Genomic DNA, 20,495 nt, shown 5'->3' with positions numbered 1-20,495 from the left:
GTGATTCAGAGCAAGTACCTAAATTTAGGTGCTCTGAATCACTCCCTACTTAACCCAGGGAGGCATCCTGGAGACAACTGATTCCACAGGCAGAGGTTATCTTCTGTGACTGTTCCTCTCAACATCCTCTCAATTGTCAGTACCACTCTCACTAGTTTCTCAACTCCACCATAGTTTAGGTGGGAAGTTGTCACTTATCTTCAGACACCTGTGAGGCAGAAAGGGAGGCATGTCAAAACTGTCCAAATACCTAATTAGGAGCTGCCTAATTCCAGAATTTAGATAGTCAAGTCACTAAACAGACTGATTTTTAGAAGTTATAATCCACCAACTGTTTCATAAATCATTACCGACTTCAGTGGAGCTAAGATGCAAAGCTGGCACTCAAGCTACTATTTTAGATTTAGCATTTTGGCAAATCACATTGCAATTTTCCACAATTTTTAATAAATACAAAGTTTTTTGCTGCTTTTTAAACAGAGAAAACAGTGGTTATAATGGAAAAAGTCTTTATTACTAAATATATTTATACAAGAGTTTCAAATCATAAATCAGTATGCTTTGAAATTCTGGTAGCATTCTGTTGTTCTTTAAATACTCAAGACTTATCGCTTTTTCCAGGTGAATTTCCGTCTGGCTCCCTCTTGACCAGGCTTTTTTCGTTCCTTCACACGTGGGTCAACTGTTAGTAATCCAGCTACAAAACACAAAAGCATCCATTCACTGTTATTAGTTAATATTACAGACACACTACATGCATGGCATTCAAGACAGTCAATAACTTTGCATACGAGTTGTAACACCTAGAAGGATAAGGGTTCAGTTTAAAACACACTGAAAAGAATTTAATCAGATCCTCTAACATTTTAACTTTAGTAATTGAACTTTCTTCACGTTTTCCTTTACAAAGCACTAAAAAATCCCATGTTGTTTTATATCCGTATTGCTTAAGACTTTAAAGCAGCAGTCTCCAAACTTTTTTGATCGTGCACTTCTATCAGTGAAATATTTTTGAACATGCACCCCCAATACATATGTATTTATTCATTTATGAATTATATACGCTACTGAAATTCTAAGATTTTTACCTGTACCCCAATGCATCATCTCACACAACACCAGAGCACCCCCCGCACACACTTTGGAGACCGCTGCTTTTGAGTACACTTACTGTTTCCAAAGTATATTTGGCAATGTCCAAAACACGGTCAGAATTATGCTGATCTCATTACAGATATCCAGCTCACTAAAGTGTCAGTTTACAAGGGTATTCCTAGCAAGTCATACTTGTCAGTACCAAAAAGCTAGCAAAGAAACTTGTTGCAAAGATACTAGCATGAAGACAACTTTACTTCCATGGATGGCAATAACGTGAAAAAATCATAGCTGTTCTGCCAGTAATACATGAGGTTATTCTTCCTCCTTGTGCAGAAAGAGCAGTTAAAAGCTCACTGTTCATAAGTCTGCATTTGCTGAAACAGTATGGCAACTGATCATTGAGAAGCATCAAATACAGCAATTATCCAAATAAGTTTGATCTTATTCTAGGTAACTTGTAAACTCTAAATAAAGCAAGAAAGAAAGAAGCTCCTCCAGCCTGGCTAGTTGCATGCAATATGTTTATGCTCATTACCATCCCTTCAAAGCTAACCCTCTAGTGTTTATGTTCAAAAATAAAACTTCTTTAAACATGAACAAGATGCAACTAACCAAGTAAAACAAAGTAAAATCTTAGTACCTTACAGCTCACTAATGCCTGATCCAGATTTATTTGTTAATGAATACACATTCATGTTTTGTGATTCCATGTTGAGGCAATATAAGCTGGTTAATAGACCTAAGAGGTTATGAACAGATGGAAAAATGCTCAAGAAGTCATCCAAAACATACACAAAGGATGCTAGGAAACAAGTGAAAGCAATTTATAAATAAATGCAGATCCCCTTCATACAGTATACGAGGTTTCACTGGGATTATTTACTGAAACTTACACTATCTGATCCTTAAATGATCCTTATATTATTTCTGTTAATTACCAGAAACACATTAAGAAACATTGAAATATTTTCAAGATTTGAAATATTTTCTATTCCTACCTTGCCTCATGAATTCCGTCTCCTTTTCTGTCACAAAACTCCTTAAGGCTTTTGCAGAGGCTAAACGTATTGCTCCAGCCTGTGAAGATCTTCCTCCACCAGAGACTGTGCAAACCATATCATGTTTTCCAACTCTGTCAAGGAACTGGAAAGGGAACAACAACTGTTCTCTAAAAAAAAAAAACAAACCACCAAACAATAAAAATTAAATATATACATGTATATAAAGTTACATGCTGTGTACACTTCTTACCATAGTATATACAAAAACATAGTTAACTTTCAGGCAGAGATCCAGAAAGACATTGAGAAGCTTAATTTCCTACTGATATTGACTGTATCAATGGGAGATAAGCAGCTAGGAGCATATTCAAACTACCAGCGGTAAGTATTTTAAGATCAGTTTTACAAATACTTTTGTTTCACTAATTACGTACAGATGCCAAGATCTGTCAGCTCTGGATATGCAAACTGAGCAATCTCTCACTCTATTCTTGAGCTCAGAAACCACATAATAAAATAAAAACCACATAAAGGATGGAAACCTTATGTTGGCCTTATGAGAAATCTTCTCTATATCAGACTGTGCACATCCTCTAAAATCTGAAACTTTACATGACGTGTCTCACCTTGTTTGCTTCCACTATGTTACTGTATGTCAGATTAATAACACATGCAAACAATTTGCAAATCTCTCAAAAAACACTTAAAGATACTGTTTATTATTTATTTTTAAAATAAACTGCAAGCCCTTTCTAAGAGGACCAAAATTTGAACTATCCAAATAGCCTGTGCTCTTGATTCTTCAGAAAGGGAAAGATGAGAAACAGAGCAAGGTTTACTTACCAGTTCTTATACTACTGACTCCTGAAAACTAGGAAGAAAAGACCAATTTTCCTAAAACTTATAGCTATACAGAAATAAGAACGTAGGATCAACTGTGGAACACAGCACCAAAATGTAATTCCATGGCATGACTGTTGCTGGAGTAATTTAAGTACAGGAAGAATAAAGCATTTCACAGTGCTCTCACCTGTCCTGAAGCACTGGGAAGTAATGTAAAACATCTATTCCATTCACTGTAATTTTTCCAGTCCCATTGTCATAAACTACCACAGTAGCTCTTGAGGTTTTTCTTGTACCTTAAATAAATTAAAGGAATTGAAATCAATCTGTTATTGGTATATTCTATATTCTACAGAACTTCATGTGCCCAAGAAGTTAAGCAAATCTCAACACTTTCATACAGTATCAGCTGTTTCTTTTTGGAGGCTGAGGTAACAACAACAAAAAAAGTAAGACAAGGAAATAAATACAAACAACGAATAACTACCTTTCAATATATTTTAATCAGTGTCACGGTCAGGGGGAGGATGACAAGGTAACACTCTACCCCCAACAACAGTACGTCAGGACACTTTCTTGACCTGGTGATATCACAGTATACGAAAATTAAGTTTGCTGAACGCCTATGTTTACCATAAGTACAATTTCTAGTAATATCAAAATACTTTATAAAATCATACAAAGGTACAGAAGTTTAAGACTATTCCATGGAAAAGGTTAACACTAATTAAACTGCTATAAACAAGGCCTATGCATCATTTAGCATAGTTTCCTCAGAAATTACTACTTGCAGTTCTCTAAGTGTATTAGCTTCAAGTTAAACCATGACAAACTCTCTGTGCTAAAGCCTAAAACCAATCTTCTGTAGCACAAAGGAAGCAGTCATTCTGATAAAAACTATGAAACAAATTAGCCGTTTTTCTTAATTTAGGGGGGTGATGGGTCACAAACAAGACAGTTCTTGACCTGTGAAAATCTGATGGCTTTTCTTAAATAACACGGGTTGTATGTTTATCAATCTTCAATAACTACTGTTCTTAAGACACTATTGAAAACCAGTGTGGATTAAATCCCAGTTTGGCACTCTTACAGCTCCTTGTTGCCACATCATCTTGAAGGCAACCCAGCTAGAAGAGAGCTCTCTAGCCATTCTGCCCCTCAAATTCTCTGCAACCTTTGTTCTTATCATCTGCTGCCTGCTACTTAAGAACACACATCATCTGACAAAGATTCCTCTTAAATGTACAGCATAGATATGGAGTGTGTGTGCGCACATATGCTTTGTCTAGAAAGTTCAGGCTTTCCTATACGTGTTGTTGCTACATTATTTTTTCCAGGCAATCATTCATATCATTCTTCTACTACATGTCCCATCACTGAAAAAACAAGCAGCCTGCGTTCTAAAGACAGAGACCTTCATGGCTTTTCTCTAATATCCTCTCTGTCTCAGTACCAATGACATTCCCATCTCTATCCCATAATACTAGCTGTGGTTCATCCACTTGTTTAAAAAAATTTAGTAATTCCCTCTTTGCATTTTCCTAGGCTCTTTGTAAAAATCCAAATGCCTTGCTATTTATTCTTTGCATCTTCAAAATTCTCCTTTGCTGGACTGCCTACAAAAGCCATGATAAAGGTTACGTAGTGGTCTATGTGTGCCACTTTTATACTAAGCAACAACACTGTTACACTCATGGAATTTTCTGTATCTGTTTGTGCTCCCCCAGTCCCCATGCCCTTTATGTTCAACAGTCAACCCCTGTCAGCGATGAAAGTCCTTTTGTAACCTACAACATGTAGCACAACAGGGTCCGCTTGACAGAGGTACTACTTTATAGAAATACAGATAAAAACTAACAATGGCTAGACTCTGTGCTAAAAGCTTCCACTTTGTTACCAGGCCATGTCATAACTTAGTATGCCATAACACAAGTAACAATTATATATGCAATATACAAATAAGCATATAAAATGAAGTAGTGATGCATTCAGCAGTGTCATATATACTAAAGAAAGCAGTGTGAAGAGGAAAAAATTGTGCAACTAACTTGAAATTAGTACCTTCACTGGTGCTGAAGGCCACTCCTTGTTCATCATACTTCAAGGGCTCAATAACTGCCTTTTCTGACTGCACAGGAACTTCTTTGGAAAACTTTTGTATATACTTCTCCTCGATGTCACCACATGGCAACGTCATCAATTTTTCTAAGAGCCGAATAAATCTTGAATACTGTAGACAACAAGACTTCATTAAAGGATGCAAGTGTAATTGCATTTGCTAAAACTTTCTATTTTTATGTAATTGATCTGTCCTACTTCACTTTTATTGATGATTTCTGACAAGTTGACACTTTTGCACCTACATGCTGATTTAAGAACAGCATGAAGATGCATCATTTTCTGTGTGACTAAAGATACCTAGTTCTTTCTTCAGGCAACAATGAAACTTTAATTCAAAGCATAATCAATCCCTTTGTAATACAGCATTATTGTATTAGAATTGAAGTTCATCTCACTTTTAAAAAGAAAACATGGAGGAGGCGTGTCTTCATTCTTTTATTGTTTTATTAAAACGCCAAAAGGAAATGATTTTCACTTCTTTCAGTAAGTCAGCATGTTCACTGACTTGGAAATAATTTTATTTCACTAAACTGATCCTCTTAAATGATTATATTCCATAATATATACAGGAAATACCTATCTATGTATCTCTGGCTATTCAAGCTGAGTTACTTTAATGTTTATGATTTCCTTCAAAACTGAACAATCAAGCTATTTAAAAATTCAAGAGACACTTGACTTAAAGGGCAACCTCTTGAAATAAATTATCCTCTGCTACTATGTGGTTCTCCCTCCCCCTAACACCCTCCTCCAAAGTTCTTCAACATGTGATTAAAGAGTAAACACCACTGTGTTAACCCATTTGTGCTAAAAGCTGGGATGTCCTGAAGTCTTACTGTCAGGAGCACTAGACAGCTGGTCACTGGATATAAAGGTATGCTATAACCTAAAATGTATTTTTCATATAGATATCACAACCTCATTTTTTAAGTTTTCTTTACTTACAGACTGTTATTAAAAGTATTTTTTCTTCTCTGTTACCAGGGTCTTCTGAACAAAAGCAATACTTTTCCTGTAACCTAGCAATAGCCCCTGGAACTCCGATATCACTTATAAAGCTTCTTCTATCTAACGATGTGACACAGACCTGTGCTAAAGCCTTTGTAGAGCAGAAATATAAAAAATACAAACATTTTAAAATGATAGAGGCTAAAGAAAGCTTTGCAGAGTGCAAAGGAAAAAAAAATATCGATAGTTCTGATTTTGTTTAATAATACAAACACTGCAGAAAATTTTGTTGCAATGACAAAATATAAGAACCTGAGCTGGTAAGACTGGTATCTTATACGAAGACATTTCAAACACATTTAACAATGTTTGTTCCTATAGGCTGAGGCTTTGTGGTTTTACATGCGAGAGGCCAGTATTGTAAAAGGTTTTGGTGTGTGGTATGTTTTTTTTAGTATACTGCAGTCTACTTTTACAGAGGTAGAGTGTACAAAAATCAAGCAGTGAAGAACACACAGAGGAAAAACAGCCATTCCAAATGCAGGAGCTACTGAAAACACTGAAGTCATAACTGCTTCTACTGTGAGCAAGATAGAGGAAGTCTCCTGGTTATTCCACGATGGAGAATTTGCAACAGTGATATCTGACTTATGCTTACAGACCACAATCTACTCAAGACCTTTTCACATTGCCCACAGACAAGGAAGCCATCATATGTTACTGTTCTGGATTGACAAGTGAGCAAAGGGCATGTTTGCTGCTGCTATGCTATTTTTGCATTGATGATGTCTGCAGGACAGAAGAGATTGAAGAACACTGTTTCTAGCTGAGAAAAGACTTAAGATGCACAGACAAATAGTGTTATACTCTCTGGTACTACCATATTCAAGCTTAAACTTCCAAAAGAAAACTAAAGCTGGACACAGACTGAATCTGCTATACAAAAATCTAATTCTATTTAGGGGACTGAAGGAAAAAGCTGAGTGAGAAAAAAGTGTATGACTATCAGGACGAATAGCCTTATTCCCAGAGATAATGTGGAAAGGACTCCAAATCTAGAGAGTGATACAGTTTGTAGATACTGGGAAAACTGCAAACCCCTCCTCTCTCCCACCATATTCATATAAAGGAGAATATAACAAGAGCTATCTGCATCAGACCACAGATCTATGTAGCTTTGTATCTTGTTTCTGATATTTGATTCTGTAGCCAATCACTAAGAAAAAGGACTCCTTATTTCTGATCAGCCTTCTCTGTGATTTTTCTATCATTATCATGTCCTTCTTAGGATTAATGACAAACTCTGTGCAGGTTCACTATTACATAAATCTATCGTGTTTCCCATCTTGAACATTTACCTTTTCTCTACAATAAGCAACAGAGGTTCTAGCCCTGTCTGTTTTTCATCCATAACTTGAACAAATTACTTTATTTCTATTATAAAGTGATATATTATTTTTTATATATATTATTATTATGTATTATCTACTCCATTTGTGAGTACATAATTAGATAACAAGAAACAAGTGGTCTAGGCCTCACAACATTACCAGGAGAAAAACTAAACTATGTTAGTAACAGTGGAAAACCCTTAATAGTTCTGTACCATGATAGGTAAAAACAGCAACACAAATCACTGTTCAAGACATGAATGTGACAGTACTGTGAGCATATATAGACTTTATGAGAAGGACAAAAATTCTTTTGAAGAGCACCTGCTTCTACATAGTACCTCTTCAGTATCCAAAAATGCACCCAGAGTCCATATTTTTAAGACACAAGCCTCCTTAAGATTAGAAAGATTAATTACTTACATCATCATCTGACAGTTTTTCTAACAACATTTCTTCCAATTCAATCTTAGTCAGCCATCTGCTGCCAGCCAGGTTTCTGTTTAAAATATCACATATATTCTCCCTTTAATTAACCATGCAATTAGAGTTACATCACAAAGGACCACACATACAGTCAGTCTTTGTTCAGAAATACATTTTCCATTACAAATGAATACAGATCATATTCTTATAGTAAACATGAGAAGGACTATGTTGATTTTTAAAGATCTGTCTTTTGAAAGGGATGGTAACTTCATGTACTGAATTAACCACATGAAAATTATGTGTATCAGTTATGCATTATTCATATTATTGAAGTCCAGGATTGAGCTAGAGTAATACTGTAATAGTAAGTGATCTTCCTCACACCTTAAGACTTAGTTTTAAAAGCCTGCTGCTAAGAAGAATTTGGTTTACAAGCAGCAAAGAACAAAATCAAAAGCAGAACACTAAAATCAAACTCTAAAGTAACAGAATTTTGCCTCTGGTCTTTACTTTTCTGATCAATACAAAAAACCCCACTAGCAGTAAGCATAGTGAAAGCACTAATGCAGCAATGACACACTATTCTATATACTGTGTAATCTTGACTTGCTTAGCACAGAAACTGAACTGATTATAGCAAATGTAGAATTTTCTAAGACAGACTCATACAGAGATGCTAACACACAGAAAAAATAACACTTGAAATAAATTTCTGTGAAATATGTATGATATGAAGTGACCAACTAAACAGATTGCTACCATAAATATACATGCCAACATTATCAGGTAAATTTAAGCCAGAACTGTAACTAGTTTCTTACCTCTTCAGGTTTTTTAGAAACAATCTTAATGTTTTCAGCAGCATTAAGGAAGCTGTGATTCAGAAAAGCACTCCTTCAGAAGGTGATTTTAAGTAGTACTTCTTCTTAAGTATTTATTTTAATGCTTTTCTGAGTCAGGGCATAAGAAACATTTATTTAGAAAGAATGCTGGTTTTAACAGTAATTTTAAAAAGCTTCCAATCCTGACATCCTGAGTATATACTTACATTTACATATTGCTACTTCCAGTGAAGTCAATGAAATTTTTTTACACGTGAAAAGCTATAAACTTAAACCAGTTCAAGATCAGGTCCTAACCCTACAGGTAACATTACAGAATGCGTCCACAATGTATTATTTTCTGGGATTAAAAAGAAAAAAAAAAAAAATCAGCCATTCCCACCCACCCTCTACCTACACTTCAGAGATAAATTACCCAGGCTAATCTCAGAGGAAGTACCATATCCAGGGTGGAAAATAAGTCTCAAAAATCCTTTAAATTCTTTGAGCTTTTACAGACCTAACAGGGAAAAAAACCTTTCAACTCTGACTAGCTTTAGGTCATTTTTCACATCAGTAAATCCACTGGCTGAGGTCTGTAAGAAGTCAGGTTATTTTTCAGCAGCATACACATAGAAACTAAATTCATTTGTTCTCTTGTCTGCTCAGAAGCTAACACGAATCTATGATAAAACATTCTGTGGGTCATAGGACACTATTTATATCATGAAGAAACATGAACTTGTGTTATTTAAGAAATGGAAATAATCTCAACAAATTAATCCTTTCTCTTCCTAACATAAATAACAAATGGCCAAAATTAAGAAATGACAAACCAGCATGATTGTGCAACTGGAACAGCACATAAATCTGGCTAGAAAATACACAGCAAGAACAAAGATAACAACAACTTGGACAGTGAAAAAGTAACTATATAGAAAAGCAGTAAATGCCAAAATCAAAACCTCCTAGCTGTATCCATTTCTTTTAAAGATCTGCTTATTATTTTAATATCTCATAAAATCCTTACAAAAAAACTCAAAATAGAAAATCAAGAAAACAGCCTAAGAGAAGCCAACAGTTCCTAAAGCATACATCCATCTCAAAGACAATCCTGACAGTATGCACTAAGAAACTAACTCTAGCATCTCCCATAGCTTCTTCTGGTTGACATGTATCTTTCCTGTCCAGTGGCTGCTAACTAGCTGAAGTTTGCTGTGCATACCAGAGAAGTTAAAGAGGAAAAAGAGCTAAATTCAACCACTAATAACAGTGATATTCAAACAAATAACTGTAATGAACTATCAAAGAGCTCAGCTTTAGGCCTTAGGATTTTTCCAACAGATAAGCAACTTATTTTGTATTTTAAAAGGCCTTGTTTCCTTATAGAGTTTACCTCCTTTTTCAAAACCTTTAATAAAGAAACAATTAGAAAACTTCATATACAGAAACATAGAATCCTGGATATTCTCTACTTATTTTAAAATCACACTTAGAACTTTTATAACAGGAGAGAATATTGAAAAGAGCAGGGAGAGATTAAAGATCAAGAGAAACAGGTGGGGGTTCCCTATTTTAGCAGAAAGAAGCGAGCACTCCACGCAAACATATTACAGGTAAGACTTTTCAACCTGAAATCACCGTATAAATATTAGATAAGGAACAGGGAAAAGGTCTGAAAACATGTTGTGGAATAAAAGGCAGGTAGGCTGAGGAACTACAAGTAATGCCAAAACAACACATTGAAGTATTTTTAAGAAAAATACTATCAATACTAATTCTAACTAGAAGCTTACCTTTCTTCCTTCTGAGGAGGAAGGTCTTGAGCTGTCAGTTGGTCTTGATATTTCTGAGCATTCAGCAATTTTTCATATGTTTCCTAAAATGTATATGGGAAAAGTATTTAAATGCATTTTTCCATTCAGTATTTAAATTTTGTTATTTAAAACACATATGTGGTTTTACTCTCCAAACACTTAAAATGCAGAGGTCAGAAAACAGAGCTCTGACAATTAAAAAAACCCCAAACTATAGCAAGTTAAATCTAAACCAACAAACATTTATACAGTCTATATAGTATTTTCATATACAGTTCAAAGTAATTAATTTTGAATTCTACTCCTTTTTTCAGTGTTTGTTGCCTTCTTACATATGCTTGTAAAAAAAAATTCTCACCCATACACAGAAAGGCAAGTATATTTGTATAATGGATGTAACTCTAAAACATACTGCACAAATTTCATCAGTGCATCCACATTTTAGTTTGACTTCCTTAAAACACTGACAAGGTTTAAGATTGTTAATAATTTCATTTAGTTAGATTTTTGTGCATTTAGAGTGTCAGCTTCATTGGTGGGCTGTATCAGACAGACCTCCCTCTTATCTGGGCATGTCTGTAGGGACACACAAGATTATACGTTTACCAAAATCAGAAATGCTGTTCTTTCAAACATTAGATATATTTACTCTAAATTTTCAGCATTTTTAAAAAACTTTTTCTCAAAATTCTTAGCTATGATATTATTTTCAAACAATGCCATGACAGTGATTTACCACTTCAGAACAACAAAAGGAAAACATATTCCAAAAAGTCACACTAAAAATATTACAGAAGAAACATGCTTTTAATAAAGTATTTTCAGGGTTTTTTTAGTTCAGAAACTTTCAGAGACTATTTGGTTCTCACATATAAAATCTAATACTCTGAATTATGACAGTGATTCAAATCACAAATTAAATAGGGGTATTTGCCGAAATAATTATAAATTATATTGAAACAAAACAGGATTATTGTATTACAGCAAAGTACTTCTATGCCAAATAATTTACCCCCATTAATGAGTGAAAATGGAAAGCTTATAATCACTGTCATATACTTTACTAATATAATGAGTTTTAGTACATACTAGAGAGAAACTACAATGTAAAAATTAGTGGGCACAAGGAACAATGGTTGGTTGGGTTTTTTTTCCTTGAATTACAAAAAACAGTAAAACAAGAAATGTGAGACAGCTCTGTATTGTCAGAAATTAACCAATGAAACACTAGTTCTTAATACTGGGATTTGTAACACAATGCAGTGAAATCTCTGCAACAGTTTACATTTCAGAAGAAAAACCAAAGACGAAACTCCCTTGCTTAAACACCTACTGTTAAGCTGATTTATCCACTAATATAAAAATACACCTACACATATAGAATTAAAATACTTGTACCTGAAGTGTATGAACTAAAGACAGATTGCTACCTGAGCTGCACTCAAAGCATTAAAAGAGGGACAATTCACTGAAGTCTTTGATGCAGGTCACTGGTGACATTTTTAACAGCACAGTGGAACAAAGTATTTTTGGAATAACCCCACACTGTAAAATCCTGAAAAACAAAATGGTCCACTTTTCTTTGAGGCAGCATAAGAAGTCATATATTATAGCAGTATGCCTCTCAGAAATCCTTTATTTTTCATAGATATAAGTGTATCAGATAGGAACTTGGAAAATTGTCCAACTTAAAAAAATTCTTCAAACACAGGAAACACTATATAAAAAAAGCACAATAAATCATATTTTCGACTATTTCCAAACCTTACAAATGTATCTGTAGATCTCTAAGATAACAAGATACAGTAGCACTGCTTTGGGCAAGATTCATGTCACATCACACTAACCTTCACAGCTCCATTCAGAACTATTAGGCTGCAAAAATTATTGACTATACGTTAAAAGCACAAACATGGTTTGGGTTAGAGGGCATGAGGTGTGCCTGACACCAAGCGATTTTTAGGCATCTGTACTTGCATATGAGAAAGAATCAGTATGGAAGCTTCTGCTCTGGACCACAGAGGGAGGGAAGGGGAAGGAGGGCTGTGGCTGACCCTCAGCTATCTGGGGTGAGCTCAGCTTGAACATGCTTCACGATGCTCGTGAGCTCCACGAGTTTCTGCATTTGGAAAAAGTCAAACCAGGCGTGAAGGAAGTATTCTGGTGTTAGATGATCAGAAGAGATACTGGGTTACTTTACTAGGTATTATAAATGTATTAGGAGGCTTTTCACTTCACTGCTAGGCTCTTGGCTTACCTCTTGCCTTCATAGGGCAGAGTGCGTCACCTCCCTACCTGGCAAAAGCAGTCTCCACTCTGCTGCCTCAGAAATACCCATCATCTTCATTAGACTCTGGCATATACATTTATGTATCGGAGTGGTCAGCAAAAAATACACGAACCAGGAGCTCAACAAAAATACAACTATATCACAGCTTTTTTAAAAAGGGCAGGGGGAAGGAATCACAGTTTTTAACTTAGGACAGACTGACTGGAGTCAGAATTGCTCCTTAACAGCAACTCAAGTATTTTCAGGTAAGATGACACAAGTTAAAGAAAGACTTAAGGACTTTGTCATCATATTCAGAAACTACTTGTAAACACAGACAAATAAAATGAGATATGGGTTCTCACCCACTAGCTTTTAAGCCTCAGAAACTCATTGTTACAACAACAGAGAAAGCTTTACAACATCTGGAACAGCAAGATTTTCCTGCAGAACCTCCCTAGGTATTCCCACAGAACACTGGCACTCCACAGCCTAAGTTATAGGAATGTGCACTTCTAAGAATTAAAATGATCGCTTCGAACTGTTTTGGTTAAACGACAGCAATTATGTCCATTCATACAAAGAACCCTTTACACCACACATGAAGTCAAATTACCTTAAAAAGTAATATTTTAGAATACTTCCAAGCGTAAAAGAAACACTAATTTCCTGCATATTACTGGCAATGACAGTGGACTTGTATCTCTTATGAAATAAAATTTTGGTCTGAAGTATTAAAAAAATACACGTATTTAATCTCTGTATAGAGCTGAAGTCAACAGACTAAAAGAACCACTCACGTGTGAAGTATGTGGATGAGCCTTTGCAAAATCAGGAATCACATGTAATGCCCAATAATTTATCTGACAAATCTTCACTCCCCAACAGCTAGAGAAAGCTTCTGAAGACACACTTGCTTTTTCAAAGCTGGCAGGTGAAGATTTTACTAATCACTTCAGGATTCAATAGTCCAATTCATGAATGTACACATCTGTGTGCCTTGTAAACTCAGCTATTACACAATCAAAATAGCTGATTTCACAAGATTGGTTATGTACTGAAACGCTTCCATTTCTAATAGAGAGATCAAATTTCAGATCTCTACAAAGATTCTCTTTTAAAATGAAAAAGTAATATTCTTATTCTACCCTGCATAAAAAATTTAGGGAAAGAATTAGCAAATGGTACCCTAGGAGGAGAGATTTTGATGGGAAAAAAATATTTTAATATTTTGGTTAAAATAGGCTGCAGAGCCCACATTTTACATCACAGTTTGCATTTTTCTTTGCTTATGTGGTCTTGACTTCAGCATATACTTTGGGGATTTTTAGGGTTTGTTTTTGTAAGAGTTAAAATGCTTTATTGTTAGACCATTACCTCTGAACTATAACCTCTGATATTTCTAAAAAAGTACAAGAACAATTTTTTAAAATTACTATTTTGCTAGACGGAATGGTACGAAGAGCAGCTGCACATTACTAAATATATTACTCTGAAAATCTTTTAAGTTAAATTCTGATCAGATACACTATCAAACACTTGCGAAATAGTGTTTCATGCAATAGATGTTCTTTTGTGTATCAGAAGAAAAATAAACTGTCCTTCTCCCTACAGCTAAACTTTATTCAACAGGCAGAACAAAAGACAACAATGGAGTATAAAACAAATATCATTTATAAAAGTTCATTTAATATTCAAGTAATAACATATATATTGGCAGTTGCAATACATGCAAATATACACAGTTTATTTTTAGTAAGGATAATATTATCTATTAACATTAACTAAAATGTTGCTGTGACCAGTTACATTACTAGCAATTAATAAAATTCAAGTTCCACATAAATCTATGTAGTAATTAACGGCATACAAGTTTAGGCTAAATACTTATGTTTATCCGATATATTAGACTTAATGTAGCAATTTAAAGGACATCCTCAAATGGGATGGATTACTTACACGAGACTGTACTAACATACAACCCTTTCTTTTTCCCTAGCCAAATTAATTAGCTTTGAGACTTAAAAAATAAATTTTCTTAAATATACATTAGTCTAATAAGAGGTTAAAACAATGTTGGGAATTTCATGCAGATTTCAGCTTTCTTTTGCCTGAATAAAAAAAACCCTGTGAAACCTCACATAATGGATTTAGGTTTACGGAAGCTTATTTAATGAAAATATTCATGAACAGTTGAAGAACACTCAAGTATCCTATACTAATGAAAAATGTATTTGTCAAAACGATTTGTTTGAAGGTGGTTGCCACACTGTTAGAAACAAGATGCACACTATTCTTTTAGAGATTTCCAAGGCAAGCTTGCATACCCTTTCTAACTGCTAGAACGAGCTAAAAATAAACTTGTGCTCCTTGTAAAATTTGTAATTTCTTCATTATGATGGAATGCAACAAAACATCTTGCCCTTGGGTTGCTCTGTTTCAGCCAAAACAAATGCAAATGGCTTGTCAGATGACAGCTGTTTGATAAGGCTCCTCTACAAGACCTGCATGCTTTACTTTTTTCCGTGAAACTTGGGATGAAAGGCAGAAGGCAGGAAGAGAATTAATGTAGCATACAGTCTAAAGGCAATGCTACAACCGTGATTAAGTAGAAAAGTTAAAAGGCACAGATTTTCCACAGCCTCGCTGCGTGCAACCCATCCGTGTAACAAGTTGACAGGCCTAGCGCGTCAGCTCCATCATCCTCTCCGACAGCTAAAACGCAGCATTGCATCCCTTTTCAGAGAAAATTTGCGTCTGCACCATGAAGCGTTGTACATTATTTCTTAGCACTGCAGGGGGCTCAAGTCCATATGGAACCTTCACAAATATTACCACAGATCAAACCAGCGGCGTTTCGAGGCAGATTTGACATACCTATTTAAATGAACAGCAGGGGTCCTCGGGCTGCCTCAGGCTGTGCAGGAGAAAACCTCTGTGGAAAGCCTATGCTGCAGCTCCATTACTCAGCAAAGACACACTCTACATTTATCATTCATTTCATTTCTGCCAGGGCAAGAAGCTCATTTGCCCAAGGTCAACAACAAAAAAAAGAGGGGGGGCTGTTTTTTATTCTCCCAAAGAAATAAATGTACCTGACAAGTGGGGACTTTGTCCTTTGGGTACGCAGAACACAAATAAATATGAGATAATTCTAATAAAAACAGTACACTCAGTAAAGCTGTGCACAGAATTTGATAGCGTAAATTTTTTTTTTGACAGCAGACTAACAATAGAACTAACTTTTTAAGACTATCTAATGAGGAAACAGAATCTGACACGATTGTCCAATTAAATATTTCTGCATACATTATTAATGCTTTTGTCTTCTATGAGTATCCATAAGAAACATGCACATCTTTCTATAAACTCTTCTGAAGAGGCAGATAATGCTTGTGCCATTGATGGTCGTAGATACGAAACGTGTATTCACAATCCGTGTTAAGACTCAGGGTCTAGTGATGGTCTATTAGATACAGCTTTTTTCATAAAGGTAAACAGATGCAGATCCTTTACTCCTGGAACCATACTAATCAGAAAAAGCCTTAAGTTTGCATGAATGGAACAGTCTTAGAAAAATCAATTAAGTAGTTTAAATGCAAATTTTCTTCACACTAAATGTCAGCACAAATAACATTTCCTATAGCTTTGCCCTTCAAGGGAAAAAAAAGCCCTATTTTTTTATTCTACAGTGAATTTTTTAGGAGAACCCGTTTTTGTTGTATATGCATTCTCCACTACTAACCAGATACAGCCTACAAGAAAGTGTTCAAACTAATCAAGCCTCGTCCATAGCCAAAATTGTAAAATACACCAAAAATTAAAGCAAGAACTATTATGTAGTCTGTTCTCTTAAATATAAAAATGCCCCTAATAATGGATATTTTGACCAAAATATACACCGCACTTAGCTTCAGTGGTGATATTATGTTCTACTGTGAAAACATGAGTAAACTCAGGAGCTTCTGATACACATCTCTAGAACTACGTGTACTTGACTGGGAGCTAACATTACTTATTACAGATTATAACATACTTACATGCATTAATGAATAATATGACTGCTTGCCAGTATAAAAAAGAAAGTGAAATGGTCGGCCATCTTCTCCCCACTGGATTTCTAAAGGAAAGCAAGATTAGACAAGAAAGCAATACACACTCACTAAAAAAAAATCCCTGGTATTTCATTGCAGTTATAAACCTCTTTCCTAATACTGATTACCTTTATAAATATCAAACAACAAAGACATTTTACAGGTGTTCAACCTGTCTGGAAATCTAATGATTTAGACTACCTTGTTAAAAAACAATTTTCATCTGCAATTATAACCAAATATTTAATATAGTATCTCTAAATATTGTTTAACATGAGAGAATCCCTCATGGACATCTTAAATAAAATTTCAAAGTCTGTATAGTTGGTATTACAGATAGAAGTATCCATTTTAGAATAAGCACAAATTAAGAGACAACTGAAATCTACATAATTATCGTGAATGATTAAAGATTAGCAGTTCTGGAAAACAGTCCTTTAAACCCAGAGTAAATCTGGTATTAGTATAATATGGCTAAACTAAATTAAGAAAATTGTCTTTTGCAGGTAACAAATGTATTCAGAGCCTGGGCAATTTTAGGACTTGTTCATGTCAATAGGTTTGGGATATTTAAATACAAAACCCTATGCTATAGTTTAGATAATTAGTTCAGCAGGAAAACACATGTTCCATACAACTCAGCACATCCAGTTTATTTATTAAAATAACGTTACTTAAGGACAAATATATTTCAAATTCAGAAAAAACCCAAACAAATATAACATGACAAAGATCTTTTCCAAATAAAGTGACAAATATAAAAACCTGAGAGCTTTTTAAATTGAACTGTAGAGAAATTTCCCACCCATTTTATCCAGTGATGTTCAAAGCTATCTATAAGCTACAAAGATAAGACTCCAAGAACCTGTCTGATAAGCATGATATGTTATAAGACATCATAATACAGCAGAAGTTGAATGTAAAGATGCAAAACTTACTAGAACAGAAGGAATATACCGGGGGCTTTTACCCACACATACTACTACTGGAATGTGTGAATTTCCATTTATGCAGCTGTGAAAGCATATTTTGGTGAAATTACTGTTCAGGGAACATTCTGAAGTATAAATTTACATTTCTGTACTTCAAAGTTATCAAAGGCATAATGCATAGACAAGACAAAGCTGCCTTAAAATAGATACTTATTGAAAGTGTTATTTTTAGATGTAAATACAAAGATACACATTTATACTAATTAGTTCTTACACTCCTCAGGACACAGCTAGCATTTTAAAGAATTCTTTGGTCCTGAAAGCATATAGAATAGTAGCTTAGTTCTGCCATAACACACCACTTGGATTTTAAAATTACATAATTTTAACTCTTATCCTTTCTACTTTCTACTTTACAAAACTGCCATTAGAAAATAACACGTGATACCAATTAAAAGATGAAATTCCAAAATTTCAGATAATTTAGACAGCTTTCAAAAAGACATAAGAATCCCCCAGAACATCAAGTATCAATTAATTCCAAAACAGGAAAAGAGACCAGAAAATTATATGATTTCACTGATAATCAGAAGTGTCCATCCAGAACCTAAGAGCTCAGTGCATGTGGAATTTCACATCGATGCTACTAGCTGATACGAAGTGTGAGCCAGAAGTGGACAACAGGTTGTGTCATATCTTTTAAATATTCTATGTAAAATTATTTCAGCAACTTCAGTGAAGTTCTCGCTGACCAACATACTGGCATATCACTTGACAACTGCCACTTCATATAGTGTCTCAGGAGCAAGACCAAAGACAGGATGTAAACACAGAATTAGGACTTTCTGGTCAAAACTGAGACATGATTGGGAGAGTTTCCACTCTCCTTATTCTCTTAACTGGCAATTTCAAAGCTGTAATTTCTAAGCTTTTAGAGCAATGAAGTTATCAGGAAAACTTTTGGTTTAAAAATAGTATTAATGATTACTTTATGGCTGTGATATGACAGCTCTGACCAAAAAGCTACTGAATTCAACAGAAGGTTTTTCCCATGACTTCAAAAATTCTGCATGTCATCCTACCTATTGTTTATTTTTAAACAGTTAAAAACATTTATCTATAGTCAGTTAACAAGATGACTGAAAAGACCATTAGTATTCCAGAATTCAGTAGTATTTTTTATCCTAAAAACTAGGATATAAGATCAGGTTTTCCACTTATGTCTTAGTGGTTATTAGGAACATGGGGGAAAAAAGTAAATCTGTGAAAATAAAGAATTCTACATATGCAAAAATTCTAATACTTAGAAACAATTTAAAAAAAAAAATCTATGAACACTTACTCCTCTGCTCTGGAAAAATTGCAGTAGGATGCTGTAAATAAATAAATAAACAAGTATCAACAAAACGAAAAAGTTACTTAAAATATCATGCTACAGTTACTCAGAAATGCAACAACAAAAAATCCTACCTTCATCATGGGCCTGGCTTGTCGGTCAAATAAGCCAGAAGGAAAGAGATATGCAATAGCTCTCTGCAAGCAAAAAGAGAGATCATATATGTAATTTTTTTCCTCAAAAGCATCATCAAAACATTTCTTGGGTACTTTCTGTTGAGAAAAAGAGCGTAACTTTTGTACTGTAGCAACCAGATCAGTAAGAAAGAGTGCCACAGGAATCCTCAGGAAAAAGAAAACCTCATTCTGAAAGCTATACTCTTACTAGACCAGAATGAGTGAACTTTCTTCTGTAAAGTTTAGTTGTTATCATATGCATTTATCATTATTTACTAGAACTACTCAAGTGCAAAGACCATCTTTATACACAGTGATTCTCCCTAAAATTTCAAGTGCTGTGGCTTCTAGAGGAAATCACAACGTTTAACTTTCTGAAAATATCAGCGCTTGTTAACAGTGCCTACTGACAGACCAAGCATGGCAATTTTATTTAAAGCAACTGGACAAAGTTCTACACATTTAGAATCCCAGTTTCTACAGACATAGCTTCCTCAAGTCTAGAAGCAATGTTTGTTGTGGCAGCAGAAGATACTTTACATAGCCTAAATAAGCATTTCATTGATCACTGCATTTGGAAACAACTGTGAATCACTACAATCTTTGCTGAACTTGAACTAATTGCTCAGAGAAGAAAGACTCTTAAATGCCATCTTTCTTGTCCTTAGATACCTAAGGGTTTACTAAAGCAATTTAGAAAAGCATGTAACATTCATTAAACATTCATCCTTTACCACTGTTTTTACTAAGTACAAGGTACATAATTTGCTTTTACTTAACCAGTATCTACCACTATTCACGGGATGTATAAAGTTAGTATTCTTTGCCTCCAACAAATAAAGTAGGTATACCTACATTTCAAATCATTCTGGCAAAATGTAAGGCAAAGCACCTTACAAGGTTAAACTCAATGACATACATTTCTGTTCAACAGCATCTTACTCTCCCTCTACAATGTAGCTAAAATATAATTTAATAAAACAAAAAGACACATTTATTAGAGCTGTGTATTTCGATTTGTTTTTAAAAACAAACCAGAAAAACCTAGCCCCAGATGTAGGGGTCTGGCAAGTGTAGCCATCTTCAGGCAGTGGGTAGTAGAGCTTAAGATGGAAATTTTGTGCTTGTACAGTAACATGGACTAACTGAATAAACCCCACCAGCAGTGGTCTCATTTATATTTCCATTAGACAGTATGGAAAAGTAGAATTACAATAAA

General features: G+C 34.7%; 1 protein-coding gene across 2 annotated transcripts in view; it reads right to left on the bottom strand.

Moving 5' to 3' along the window:
* Positions 1-492: 492 nt before the first annotated feature.
* The window catches only part of MRPS9 (mitochondrial ribosomal protein S9), a 33,952-nt gene continuing 13,949 nt past the window's right edge, over positions 493-20,495 (bottom strand). Inside the window, exons 3-11 of one of the 2 annotated variants that reach the window (XM_074930449.1) lie at positions 19,235-19,297; positions 19,107-19,137; positions 16,779-16,858; positions 10,449-10,531; positions 7,826-7,901; positions 5,004-5,172; positions 3,130-3,238; positions 2,097-2,266; positions 493-697 (exon numbers count right to left, since the gene is read on the bottom strand). In XM_074930449.1, coding sequence (XP_074786550.1) covers positions 606-697; positions 2,097-2,266; positions 3,130-3,238; positions 5,004-5,172; positions 7,826-7,901; positions 10,449-10,531; positions 16,779-16,858; positions 19,107-19,137; positions 19,235-19,297 — 873 coding nt within the window. In that variant the 3' untranslated portion in view covers positions 493-605. The remainder of the gene's footprint in view (positions 698-2,096; positions 2,267-3,129; positions 3,239-5,003; positions 5,173-7,825; positions 7,902-10,448; positions 10,532-16,778; positions 16,859-19,106; positions 19,138-19,234; positions 19,298-20,495) is intronic. The other variant, XM_074930457.1, reaches the window with a different exon arrangement.

Source organism: Athene noctua, chromosome 1 (genome assembly GCF_965140245.1).
Source record: "Athene noctua chromosome 1, bAthNoc1.hap1.1, whole genome shotgun sequence".
Taxonomy (NCBI): Eukaryota; Metazoa; Chordata; class Aves; order Strigiformes; family Strigidae; genus Athene; species Athene noctua.
Note: the sequence above shows the minus strand (reverse complement) of the source record. Positions and strands in the feature narration are given on the sequence as shown.